At 46.4% G+C, this 13989-nt stretch overlaps 1 protein-coding gene across 1 annotated transcript in view; it reads left to right on the top strand.

Moving 5' to 3' along the window:
- Positions 1-13989, top strand: part of PIGF (phosphatidylinositol glycan anchor biosynthesis class F) — a 52490-nt gene that overhangs the window by 3372 nt on the left and 35129 nt on the right. Inside the window, exons 2-4 of the mRNA XM_053312286.1 lie at positions 277-527; positions 2927-3018; positions 4436-4552. Coding sequence (XP_053168261.1) covers positions 300-527; positions 2927-3018; positions 4436-4552 — 437 coding nt within the window. The 5' untranslated portion in view covers positions 277-299. The remainder of the gene's footprint in view (positions 1-276; positions 528-2926; positions 3019-4435; positions 4553-13989) is intronic.

Below are 13989 nucleotides of genomic sequence, written 5' to 3'. Positions count from 1 at the left end.
AATGAATTTTGTTCTGGGTGGCAATATCAAGGCACTGTGTGCACAAATGCATTCAGAGTGGGGCCTTCCTGATTAAACTGAGTGGGATCTAAAATGTACTGAGCGGACATCAGAAAACCTGTGAGCGCACACACTTGCGCATGCCTTAGAGGGAACAGTGTACTCAGGAGTAATTCATGCTGGATGTCACCCACTCTTCTGAAACTTGCTTATTTTGTAAGAAGGGTAGTGCTAATGCAGTATGTATATAAATGCCTCAATTTTGCATTATCACAGGTGGAATTTGAAAAAAGAACATCATGAAAGATACAGAAATAAAGCGACTGCTGTCTGCCAATGTTGTCTGTATATTTTCCATTATTTTAACTACTGTCATCCCCTCTCTGTTTCTGGAGAATTTCTCCATCTTGGGAACACACCTGACATGGTTGTGCATCTGTTCAGCGAGTGTTGGTACTGTAAATATAGCTTTGTATATTATTCTTAAACCAAATCCATCTACTAAAAGAAGTTCTCTCTTCCACAAGGTAAGACCCAATCCTGTTAAAACATAATAATTGGTACATTGTTGATAATTGTAATATTATAAGGTTTTAGTTGCTAAAATGCTTCACATACATTTGTTGTAATAACAGTACTATAAATTAGACCAGATGGGAGCGTGAAGCTCAGAAAATCCCGGTTTGCCTTCAACCACCTAATGGGTTGAAGGCAAACCGGGGTTCATTGAACAGGTTCATTTCTGAGGTCATATCTGAAGTGGGAACCTCTGGACTTAAGGCTCACTTCTTAGGCCTGCTGTACACCAGCTCCCACACAAATGATAAAGAAGATACCTAACTCTGGGCTTGACAAATCCCAGGCGTCTGGGAGCCATGGTGCCTAGAAATTTAGCCATGGTCCAATAAAAGCTTGTCCTATCAACCCAATTTCTGTTCTAAGTATGCAATTTGTAAGGGGATACAGAGAAGCCCACTTGTCCTTCCCCTTCAGTGTCTGTCACTAAATCCAATAATTTTGTCAAATGTCTATTGTCTGGCTTTAACATTTTTGGGCTGGCTCTTGGAAACATGGGGAACTGCCTTATACCAAGTCTGATTGTTGGTCCATCTAGTTCAGTATTGGCTACACTGACTGGCTGCTGTTCTCCAAGGTTTCAGGCAGAAACCTCTCCCAGCCCTATCTGGAGATGCCAGGGAGTGAACCTGGAACCTTCTACATGCAAGCAGATGCTCTTCCACTGAGCCATGGCCCCATCCCTTAATGGGGAATATCTTCCAGTTCTCACATGTAGTCACCCATCCAAATGCAAACCAGGAAGACTGTGCTTAGCAAAGGAGGCAATTCATGCTTGCCTCTGCAAACTAGCTCTCCTTCCCAAAGAAAATTTGTCAAGGCCTGATCTAATTACCATACTCTATCAATATTGAAATGATCATATTTAGTCAGTGTGGTGTAGAAGTTAGAATGTTTGGACTATGACTTGGAAGATCCTGGTTCAAGTCCCCACTTAGCAGGTTCATTAACTGTGCAACCCTATATGTATTTTCTAGGAGTTAGATATGTTTCCCAGACTATGGGAAACACCTATTTTTGGCAGCAGTGATGTAGGAAGATGCTGAAAGGCATCATCTCCTACTGTGCGGGAGATGGCAATGGTAAACCCCTCCTGTATTCTACCAAAGACAACCACAGGGCTCGACTCCTGGTGGTCGCCAGGAGTCGAAACCGACTCGACGACACATTTTATCTTTAAGCCCCATTGTATGCAATGGAGTTTTCTCCCAGGTAATTGTGTATAGGATTGAAGACTGGATTACCTTTAAGCCAGTCACTGAGCAAGATCCAGACTAAGTTAATCATGACTAAGTCTCATTAAAAGTAATGGGACTTTGACTAATTTGTCTCCTTTATTTCAGTGTTGCTTAGTCATGAGTCTGGATCCTGCCCATTCAATCCTACCCTAACCTACCTCACAGAGTTGTTATAAAATGGCTGGGTGGTGAACCATGTGCACTGCCTTGAGCACTTCAGAATATGGGCTCAAAGTGTAGTAATTATAATAAAACTCTAAAAATATAATGTGGGATTAAAATGTAGTACATGTAATAAAAGTGGCTATTCCTATTATAAATATAACTTGTCTCTAAATGACATGTGGATATTCCTTGGTTATTTGTTCAAAAATTGGTGAATGGTTGTTGTACGGATGTGCACAAAACAAATTTTGTGTTTTTGTTTCAAACTCGAAACAAAACACAGACAGCCAAAACGTTTCATCAAAACAGCTGTCAACCCGGTTGTTTTGACAGAACAAAACTCAAAATGAGTGTTTTGGCCATAGGGAACAATGGGGAAACTCGAAACACCCCACTGTTCCCCATGGGAAGCTCCAAGGGACACCAAAGTGGGTTGGATGGTATGGCATGACGGGCGCTACCTATCACCGAACCCACAAAAGAAATGGTCAAGTGGGTGATTTTTAACAAATCTTTAACCTTTCCCCCAAACCCCCATAGGATCACAAGCCAGTTGCAGAAAACCAATCAGCAAGGGAAAAACAGGCCTTCAAAATGGCATTCAAAATGTTTCAAATCGAAACGAGGTTGTTTTGTTCGAAGCTCAAAACGTCCCATTTTCATTCCAAACGTTTTGCACATCCCTAGTCGTCGTGATTCTTGCCCTCTGTAGCAGGATTTGGCAATGGTGGGAGTGGGGCATAATGGTATAATTTCATAGAGCGTAAACTTTGTTTTGTAATGTCCCATGTTCATTTTCTTGCTAGTTGAAAAAGATCCTTGGACCTTGGGGCTGGGAGTGACCCTTGACTAATCCCTCATGACATTTAACAATTACACAGGACTTTTTGTGGTGTTAGTAATCTAAAAACTATGTTTTTTGTTTTGTTTTTCCTTTTATATGGAAGGTGGCAAAGCTTCTAAGATGCTGTGTATACTTCCTCATGTCTTGTATCCTATTTCATGGAATCATAGTTCTTTATGGAGCACCACTAGTAGAGTAAGTCTCTAAAAATGCATTAAATTGTATCTGGGGATGATGGGAGTTGTAGTTCAGCAGTATCTAGAGTACCCCAGCTTTAAGGCTGCACCACTTATTTTCTAGTAAGTCCCAACAAACTGAGTCCCTGCTATTACTAATGTGGTGAGCCTGTGTCTGGGTTATGTCACTACAGGCTGCAGGTAGGAGTTGGAGTGATTGGATTCTCCTCCTCTTTAAAAAAAGGGGGGGGGAATCCCTCCACATAGACAATGAGAGGTCAGAGAGAAGGGTTCTAATCTAGCCACACCCCCATCCACCCCATCTCATTTTTTATATGGAGGGGATTCTTTATTTTGAACAGAGGGCTCACATGATTGAATCCTTCTCACCTACAGTCTGAAGTGATATAGTCCAGACACAGGTCTACCACCTCAGTGCAGACCAGGCTGTAATTATCTGGATGAAAAAACCAAGGAACTTGAACTAGAACAAACGGAGCCTACCTTTCTGCTGCTTTCAACATGGTGACTGTTCCACAGAGGTGTCATGACATACATTGCTGCCTGTATTCAGTTTGGATCAGATTCATTGCTGAGCTGCTGCTCCTCACGTGAACTTACAAAGTTGCCTTCTACTGAGTTGGACCGATTTGACCCATCAAGCCAAATATTGTCTATGGTGACTGGCTTCAGGGTTTCATACAGGGATCCTTCCTAGCCCTACCTAGAATAATGTCAGGGATTGAACCTGAGACCTTCTGCATGCAAATCATGTGCTCTGCCATAGAGGCATGTAGTGTTCCCTCTAACAGGGATTTCCAGAGGTTGTTCACTACAACTCCCAGCATCTCCAGCTTCAGTGGCCTTTGGCTGGGGATTATGGGAGTTGTAGTCAACAACATCTGGGAATCCCTGTTAGAGGGAACCGTGGAGGCATGGCCCTCTCCCATAGCTGTCTCCTAGAAGCCATTCCATCTCGTTGTCATGTGGGTATGCAGTTCTGTTATGAGGTGAATTTTTGCTACCAACAAGTCTGCAGCACTCTCCCACCCCGGTGCCAGACAGAGATGGGTGCTCCCTGTGTTATCAGTGTTGTGCAGTACCTGCCAGTTCCAATTCCAAGGCAGTTTCTTCTGAACCAGAGCCTGTGGAAATGCTGGGAAAGGCACTCCAGGAAGGCAGATGGAGATATCTGGGAAACAGTGGTTTCTCCCAGCACTTTCCCTGTTATTTAACTTTAAAAGTTTTGGTCCTGAATGTGCTTGTTTCCTCTCCACTGGCTGTCTCTTTTTCCTCTTGTATTTTCTATTGGATTGTAAGCCTGTCTTATTTTTAAAATCTGTGTACACTTAAAAAAAGTTAGGTGATTTATAAACAGCATGTGAACTTTTTAAATGGCTGTACTAACTCGTTTTTATTGCATTTCTTCTTTCTAGTTCAGTCCTGGAGACCTTCTTATTTGCAGTTCTTCTGTCTACATTTACTACTCTTCACTGCTTGTGTCTCCTGGGGCCCAACATTCACGTGTGGCTCAAAGTGTTCAGCAAGAATGGGTAAGCTGCAGACAGATTTCTTCTTTGCAGTGCCAGAGCTGAACTGCCCACTCTTTCTTTATTTGGCACATTTACATACCACCAAAAACAAGCGTCTCATGGCAGTTTGCAATTAATTAAAAACATCTATAAACATTAAAATAAATTAAAATTGAAATCCAATTTAAAATCAACTAAAAGTCTGACAACATATGCATCTTCACTGTTCTTCTGAAGGCCATCAGAGATGGTGCAGCTAATTTCAATAGGGAGTGTTCCACAGCCCAGGGGCCAACCTGACTGCTGCATTTTGCACCAATTGTAGTTTTCAGACTACAGTGCAGTGTAGTGGTTAGAATGCTAGACTAGTACCGGGGAGACCTGAGTTCAAATCCCCATTCAGCCATTATACTTGCTGGGTGACTCTGGGCTAGTCACTTCTTTCTCAGCCTAACCTACTTCACACAGAGGAGAAACGTAACTATGTACACCTCTCTGGGCTCCTTGAAGGAAGAGCGGAATATAGATGTTTAAAAAAGAAACATACAAAGGCAACTGAACGTAGACTGCATGGCAGTAGTAAAGCCTGGACGTTACCAGCATGTGCACCACTGTTTTAAGGTCACTTTCTTCCACAAAAGGATGCAGTTGGTGTATCAGTCGAAGCTGACAAAAAGTACCCTGGCCACCACCTCAACCTTGAGGTATCAGAGAGAGGTTTGGAGTCAGGAGAGCTCCCAAATTGTGCACTTGTTCTTTCTGGAAGAGTGTAACCCCATCCATTACAGGCAGATCTATTCTAGCCTCTGGGTTACGATTTCCTACAACGAGCACCTCCATCTTATTTGACTTCAGTCTGTTGTCCCTTATCCAGACCATCGCCGCCTGCAAATAGACGTTTAGGAAAGTTATGCCATTTCCTGGTGAACCTGACATGGAGAAATAGATTTGGCTGTCAGCTGTGTACTGATAACACCCAGCACCAAATCTCCTGATGATCTGCCCTAGCAGTTTCATGAGGATGTTAAAAAGCATTGGAGATAAAATGGAGCCCTGTGGGAGTCCATATAAAAGCTCTCGCTTTGAAGAGCAACGGTTTCCGAGCGACACTGTCCAGATTAAATGTTTAGTTTAGTCCTCTATGTGTGTTGTTGTTGTTGTTGTTTTTAACTATTTGGCAGTTTGGGGAGGGGGTGGAAATCAGCATCAGGACCCATGGGGCGGGGGGTGTATTTAACCCATTCCTGCCTAAGTCCCTGCAAAAATCATGCACCTGAAGCTCTATTGCTCTTTGGAGGGAAGTTCCACCCATGTAAGTGGCAGCTTCTCTTCCAGCATGAATGACAGTTTTGGGGATGCAATGTTCATAAGAATATGCCCTGCTGGATCAGGTCCAAGGCCCATCTAGTCCAGCATACTGTTTCGCACAGTGGCCCACCAGATGCTGCTGGAAGCCACCAGCAGGAGTTGAGGGCATGCCCTCTCTCCTATTGTTACTCTCCTGCAACTGGTACTCAGAGGCATCCTGCCCTTGAGGCTGGAGGTACAGGGGGTATAGGAAAGAATCACCCCCTTTGATAGACCTTAAATTCTGGTTCCCTTACATCCTGAAATGAAAACACAAAGAAAATTCCCTTCACCAGCTGTACTTATCCAACTGAAAAACATCACAATTACAGTCCAGAAAAAGTGTCAGAGACAAAAAACAAGAATTACTGAGATTGAAAAAGGATCACCCCCCCCCCACCCAATGTCAATATTTTGTTGAACCACCTTTTGCTTTAATAACAGCCTTGAGTCTGTTGGGATACTTCTCTATCAACCTTGCACATCTAGACGGAGCAATATTTGCCCACTCCTCCATACAGAATTGTTCAAGTTCGGTCACATTGGATGGTAGGTATTGGTGGACTGCTATCTTCAAATCTCTCCACAGATTTTCTATGGGATTTAGGTCTGGGCTCTGACTGGGCCACATGAGGACGTTCACTTTTTTCTCCTTCAGCCACTGTGTGGTCAATTTTGCTGTGTGCTTCGGATCGTTGTCATGTTGAAAGGTGAATCTTCTGCCCGTCCTCAACTGTCTGGCAGAGGGTAGCAGGTTTTCTTCCAGAATCTGACGGTATTTCGCCCCATCCATTTTTGCTTCTACCCTAACGAGGGCCCCAGTCCCTGAGGCAGAGAAACACCCCCACAACAGGATGCTGCCACCTCCATGCTTCACTGTAGGTATGATGTGTTGTGGATGGTGAGCTGCGTTGGATTTACGCCAGGTGTACTGTTTGGTGTTGAGGCCAAATAGTTCAATCTTGGTCTCATCTGACCATAAGACCTTTTTCCATTTGGCATCAGAATCTTCAAGGTGCCTTATGGCAAAGCTCAAACGAGCTTTAATGTGGCCTTTCTTGAGAAGTGGCTTTCTCCTTGCGACCCTCCCAAACAAGCCACATCTGTGGAGCGCTCGTGAAATTGTTGTCACATGCACAGAACAACCACTCTTTGCCATGAAGTCCTTTAACTCCTTCAGAGTGGCCATTGGCCTCTTGGTAACCTCTCTTACCAGTTTCCTCCTTGCTCTTCCATCCAGTTTGGAGGGCCGACTGGATCCAGGGAGGATAGCAGTCCACCAACACCTACCATCCAATGTGACCGAACTTGAACAGTTCTATTTGGAGGAGTGGGCAAATATTGCTCCGTCTAGATGTGCAAGGTTGATAGAGAAGTATCCCAACAGACTCAAGGCTGTTATTAAAGCAAAAGGTGGTTCAACAAAATATTGACATTGGGGTGGGGGGTGATCCTTTTTCAATCTCAGTAATTCTTGTTTTTTGTCTCTGACACTTTTTCTGGACTGTAATTGTGATGTTTTTCAGTTGGATGTTATAGGTTGCATTGGATAAGTACAGCTGGTGAAGGGAATTTTCTTTGTGTTTTCATTTCAGGATGTAAGGGAACCAGAATTTAAGGTCTATCAAAGGGGGTGATTCTTTCCTATTCCCACTGTAGCCTATAGCCCTCCGACTAGTAGCCGTTGATAGATCTCTCTTCCATGAAGTTATCCAAACCCCTCTTAAAGCCTTTCAGGTTGTTGGCTGGAACGTGGCAGAGAATTCCACAAGTTGATTATGCATTGTGTGAAAAAGTACTTCCGTTTGTTGGTCCTAGATTTCCTGGCAATCAATTTCATGGAATGACCCCTGGTTCTAGTATTATGTGAGAGGGAGAAGAATTTCTCTCTATCCTCTTTCTCCATACCATGCATGATTTTATAGACCTCTATCATGTCTCCCCGCAGTCATCTTTTTTCTAAACTAAAAAGCCCCAGGTGCTGTAGCTTTGCCTCATAAGTAAGGTGCTCTAGGCCCCGATCATCATTGGTTGCTCTCTGCTGCACCGTTTCCAGTTCTACAACATCCTTTTTTAGACGTGGTGACCAGAACTGTACGGAGTACTCCAGGTGTGGCCACACCACAGTTTTGCATAAGGACATTATAATATTAGCAGTTTTATTTTCAATCCCCTTCCTAATTATCTCTAGTATGGAATTGGCCTTTTTCACAGCTGCTGCACATTGAGTCGACACTTTCAACGAGCTGCCCACGATGATCCCAAGATCCCTCTCTTGGTCATTCACTGACAGTTCAGATCCCATCAGTGTATACTTGAAGTTGGGTTTTTTTGTCCCAATGTGCATCACTTTACACTTGCCAACACTGAACCGCATTTGCACTCACTCGGTTTGGAGAGATCCTTTTGGAGCTCCTCACAATCAATTTCACTACCAGAAAGAGTTTGGTATCATCTGCAAATTTGGCCACCTTGCTGCTTACCCCAACTTCTAGATCATTTATGAATAAATTAAAAAGCACCGGTCCCAGTACAGATCCCTGGGGGACCCCTCTTCTTACTTTCCTCCATTGTGAAAACTCTCCATTTATACCTACCTTCTGTTTCCTGTCTTTCAACCAGTTAGCAATCCTCTAGTGGTGTGCACGGAACCACGGAGGTGTGGTCCGGCGCTGGGGTGGTGGTGGTCTACCTTTAAGGGCAAGGGGGTAGTACTTACCCCTCCCGCCGCTCTTCCCCCTCCGGCGCTGCAGTTAAAAGTGAAGTTTGGGGGGCAGCAGCGTTCCTCCCTGCCGCCCCTGCCCCCGTCGTTGCCTGGAAGTAGAGTACAGTACCAGCACGCATGCGCCTGTCGTAGCGTGTGCGTGCCCGTTGCTGCCTTGTGCGCGCGCGCCGCAACAGGCGCATTCGTGCTGGTACTGTACTCTACTTCCAGGCAACGACGGGGGCAGGGGCGGCAGGGAGGAACGCTGCGGCCCCAAAACTTCACTTTTAACTGCAGTGCCGGAGGGGGAAGAGTGGCGGGAGGGGTAAGTACTACCCCACCGCCCGTAAAGATAGACACCCCCCCAGTGCCAGACCGGCCAGGTTCCGAACCGGTTCGGAGGTCTCTAACATGACCTCGGGACCGGTTCGTGCACACCACTACAATCTACACATGTACTTGTTCCCTTATCCCATGGCCGCTAAGTATCCTCACGAGTCTTTAATGAGGAACTTTGTCAAAAGCTTTTTGGAAGTCCAGGTAGACTATGTCAACTGGATCACCTTGGTCCACACACTCGTTGACACTCTCAAAGAACTCCAGAAGGTTGGTGAGGCAAGATTTACCTTTGCAGAAGCCATGCTGGCTCACTCCCAGCAGGGCCTGTTCTTCTATGTGCTTTACAATTTTATCCTTGAGGATGCTTTCCATCAATTTGCCTGGCACGGATGTTAAGCTAACCAGCATGCAATTTCCTGGATCGCCCCTGGATCCCTTTTTGAGAATTGGTGTTACATTTGCTACTCTCCAGTCCTCTGGTACAGAGCCCGATATCAGGGATAAGTTAAATATTTTAGCAAGGAGGTCGGCAATTTCACATTTGAGTTCTTTGAGGACTCTTGAATCTGGACCACTGGCGGCCTTTGCCACATGCCGGATTGGGTGCCCCCCTGCTGCAGGCAGTGTTTCACTCATAAATAACCAACACAAAGGACCAAATGGTGCATTTAACCTAATGGGCAGGTCTATACAGGATGCAGAACCTAAGAGTTCTCAGGTTCACACATGAGGCAGGACCAGCCCAAGATATGGAGAGAACCTGCAGTTGGTGCTGCAGATTATCATGTATCTCAGTTGGGTGGAAGTAGCCAAGTTGAGCTAGAGGTATGTCCCCTGGCTGGGCCTCCCAACAAGGCCCTGAATGCTATCCCAGCCTGCCTTGCAGCCATTGGTCCCAAAAGCAAAGGGGCCAGACTCACCTGGAATGAACCAGAGTGTCATGAAGAGTGTGAATTCAGGCAAAATGCACCCCTCAATGGGAGCAGCGCTTGGTTTGACATTCTTGTTTACGCATCTCTGTTTGAGTGAACCTCAAGTCCCTGCCTTGATGTGAGTTCGGAGAGTCGCAGACAAGTGGGTTATTGGCCTTGCAAGTAGGCTCCACGTTATGTGCGGAACTGCCCAATGTACAGTTTTGGTCCATAGATGCAGCTGAAATGAGCAGGGTTCTGCAAATGTTTGTCTGGTTGCTCCCAAAGGCCCCTACCCTGTGAGGGTGGGGTGGGGCAGAAAGTAAACAATGATGTCTCCAAGTACCTCTGAGGCCCAGCATGAGTCAGAAATGGGGCAGAGGGATCTCCCAGATCTCACACCAAGCCTTGAAAGAGACACACACACCCTTGCTGCTTTCTTATCCTTTCGTATGGAAGTGCCTTATACTGAGTCAGATCATTGATCCATCAGGTCCTACAAGGACTACTCTGACTGACAGCAGGTCTGAACCAGAGAGAGGTCTTTCCCTTCACCTGCTACCTGACCCTTTGACTTGAGATGCCAGGGAATGATCCTGGGATCCGCTATGGTGCACAGGTTCTTGTCTTCTAGCTGTTGTTGGACTACAACTCCCATCATTCCAGGCGACAGTGGCCAATAGCCAGGGATTATGGGCGTTATAGTCCAGCAGCTGCAGGAGGGCTGAAGTTGTGTAGCCCTACTCTTTATGCAAAGTATGTGCTCAACCAATGAGGTACAGCCCTTTCCCCGTAATATGGATTAAATTTACAGTGTACCCTGCTGCACTTGGGGCTTGCAGTGGTCCCCCATCCAAAGGCCTGACCCCTACCTACATAGTTTCAGCAATGCTACAGTATTATAGGAACCTAGGAGGCTGCCTTATCCTGAATCAGACCATTGGTCCCTCTAACTCAGTATTGTCTACACTGACTGACAAACAGCTCTCTAGGATCTCAGGAAGCAGTCTTTCCCAGCCCTACTTGGAGATACCGAGGATTGAACCTGGAACCTCCTGCATGCAAAGCAGATGCTGTGCCCCACTGTGCTATGGCCCCATCCCCTAAGGGGAAAATCTTATTGTAAAGGAAAAGTTGTGCAGCTGGTGTTGACTCCTGGTGACCACAGAGCCCTGTGTGTGTCTTTGGTAGGGGTTCACCATTGCCTCCTCCCCTGCAGTATGAGATGATGCCTTTCAGCATCTTCCTATATCGCTGCTGCCCGATATTGGTGTTTCCCATAGTCTGGGAAACATACCAGTGGGGATTCAAACCAGCAACCTCTTGCTCCCTAGGCAAGTTACTTCCCCGCTGCGCCATTGTGTTCACATGTAATCTCCCATCCAAATATAAACCGAAGCAGACTCTGTTTAGCCAAAGGGACCATTCATACTCACTATTGATTTATTTGTATGTTTGTTTGTTCAATTTTTATACCACCTTTTATATGACATCCCATGGTGCTTTAAAAAAAATATAATACAGTAAAATTCAAAAGAAAAATCACATTTAAAACCTTAAATTTAGTTAAACAATAAAAACCATAAAACACCCCCCCCCACACACGCACACACACACAGAACCCTGCCATAAAAAATACAAGCAGAAGCAGGAAAGCTGGAAGATCCAGCAGCCCCTAAGGGGTAAAAGACCGAACAAATTAAAAAGGTCTTTAGTTGTGTGGTGTGTGTTTTTTTTTAAAGCCACAGATGTCAAAGAGTGGACATTCACTCTCCCAAGACCAGCTCGCCTCCCCAGGCCACTCCCTCGCACCAACTCACTTGACCTTTCCAAAGCCAGCACCACTTCCCTCTCTGTTCTGGCTGCTTCTGACTCAGGAGAAGAGCGAGGGACCTTGCCGGACTGAGAAGGCGGGGGAAATCACTTGCCAATAACCAATGCAATTGTGGACCCTTGAAAACTAGTCACATTTTACTTATCTTTAAATATAGGAAACACTGCTAAGCCTAGTTTCATAGAAAAGAATTAAAACCTACTGAATGCCATGAACATCTGCCTCCAGGATAAAGGCTGGGTGTTGTGCAATCCAGTGTGATTGTAACTCTCTGATGACAGGCTATGTGGGTAGGGCCTGGCTGATTTCCACCAGCCTCCAAACGCGATACAACTCGTGATATGGTTCCACACAGTGCTTTTGTAAATAAGCCAGAGTGTGGGCAGACACTTTTTTTGAAAAGTCATTTTCTGAAAGTAGTTATTAAACTATTTGTGCCGTAGCCCGGATATATTCCAAAAATAAAGGACGGGAGTCAAACAGGGAGGAGTGATCGAGTTTGTCCCCTTAGAGCAGGGCTGCTCAACTTCACCCCTCCTGCAGATGTTGGTCTAAAACTCCCATAATCCCTCGCTATTGGCCACTGTGGCTGGGGAGTATGGGAGTGGTAGTCCAAGAACAGCTGGGGGGCCTAACTTGAGCAGGCTTGCCTTAGAGTATGTCTTGTGCTTTCTCTCCCCACTTATGAATTAATATCCTGGGCAAAGGAGTGTTTGTGTGTAAACAGCCCCAAACTGGAAGGAGCCACAGTTCTCAGTGTCAGGTTAAAAATGCAAAGTGAGTGCATCTGTTAGAGAACTGGCCTGAACGCGTAGGGGAAGCAAACAAAGCTAAAGGTTGCCCAGAGAGACTTTCTACATGAGTCTTTAGGGCAGTAAATGTGCATTTCCTTCTGAGGAACATAGGAAGCTGCCATATACCGAGTCAGACCATTGGTCCACCTAGCTCAGTATTGTCTACACAGACTGGCAGCAGCTTATCCAAGGTTGCAGGCATGGGTGTAGTCCATTGGACATGGGGGGACAAATGTCCCCAGGCCTGGAGAGTCAGGGGGCCCACAAGGCTTGGGGTGCGCCCTGCTGCCACCCTTTCCATGCCAGGCGCTGGTGCCCTGCAGCTGGGGCGCGTGGCACTTTGCACTCGCGTGATGGGAGGAAGCGCACTGGGGCTTCCTTTCTCCCCCACCCCACATGTCCTCCTACCAGCAGACTGCTCCTTGCTGCTGTTCCTCCCCCTGGCTGCCATGCAGGAGCCGCTGGAGGAGGGGCTGTCTGGCCCCAATCTGCCGTTGCTCTGGGGGGAGGAGGACGGTGACCCCCAATGGCCCCGCACCTGACCCCGCTCTGTGCCATCGTGCCGGTGCTGTTGCTGGCTGTGGCGGTGGCGGCGGCCACCCTCCCGCACTGAAAGGCTCACCAGTTCAAGAAATGGGAGGGGAAGTTTTGGGGCATTAGGTTGCCCCACCCCCTTGCATCTGACATCAGATGCAGGGAGTGTGGCTTGGGGCTCTGGGTCACGATGGAGGCCCCCTGGCTGAATTTTGTCCCTCAGCTGCCGGGAACTTTGCTGTGCCCCTGGGCAGGCAGAAGTCTTTCTCAGCCCTATCTTGGAGATGCCAGGGATGGAACACGCAGGGATGGAACATGCAGTGCTCACACTTCTGCATGCAAGTATGCAGGTACTCTTTAGGGATGTGCATGGCCCGGCATTTGGCCAGTTTAGCAGCGGGGGGGGAGATTACCTTTTAAGGAGGAGAGAGGGTGTCCTTGCTCCCCCGCCCACTGCATTTCTCTCGCCAGCGCTCTCACCAAAATAGCTGGCGCAGGGCAGCAGCATACCTCCTTGCTGCCCCGGTCAGCTTCAAACCAGAAGTGTCCACATGCGCATGCACATCCCTGGTGCTCTTCCCAGAGCAACCCCATCCCCTGTGGGGAATATCTTACAGTGCTCACACTTCTAGTCTCCCATTCAAATGCAACCAGGGTGGACCCTGCTTAGCAAAGGGGACAATTCATGCTTGCTACCCCAAGACCAGCTCTTGTGCACCATCTCCTTGTTTTTCATCTATGCCACCTTTATATTGCAAGGATGGTACATTTTTATTACTAAATATGCTGAACATTTATACATTTTGGTTATACGCTAAATAATCTATTTCATCCAGCATTCAAGACTAAGTATGTTAGAAAAAGTGACCAATGGGCTAAGCTTTCTGGTCAGCAGGGATGGCGGTGGTACCTTCTTTGTACCATTTTAAAACCTCCAGATGCGCTGATATATATTGGGTTCAGGGCATCTGGGGATTCCAATATGGTGCTTCTGC

The sequence above is a fragment of the Hemicordylus capensis genome, chromosome 1 (genome assembly GCF_027244095.1).
Source record: "Hemicordylus capensis ecotype Gifberg chromosome 1, rHemCap1.1.pri, whole genome shotgun sequence".
NCBI lineage: Eukaryota > Metazoa > Chordata > Lepidosauria > Squamata > Cordylidae > Hemicordylus > Hemicordylus capensis.
The sequence above is the reverse complement of the archived record's forward strand: the minus strand, read 5'-3'. Positions and strand labels throughout refer to the sequence as shown.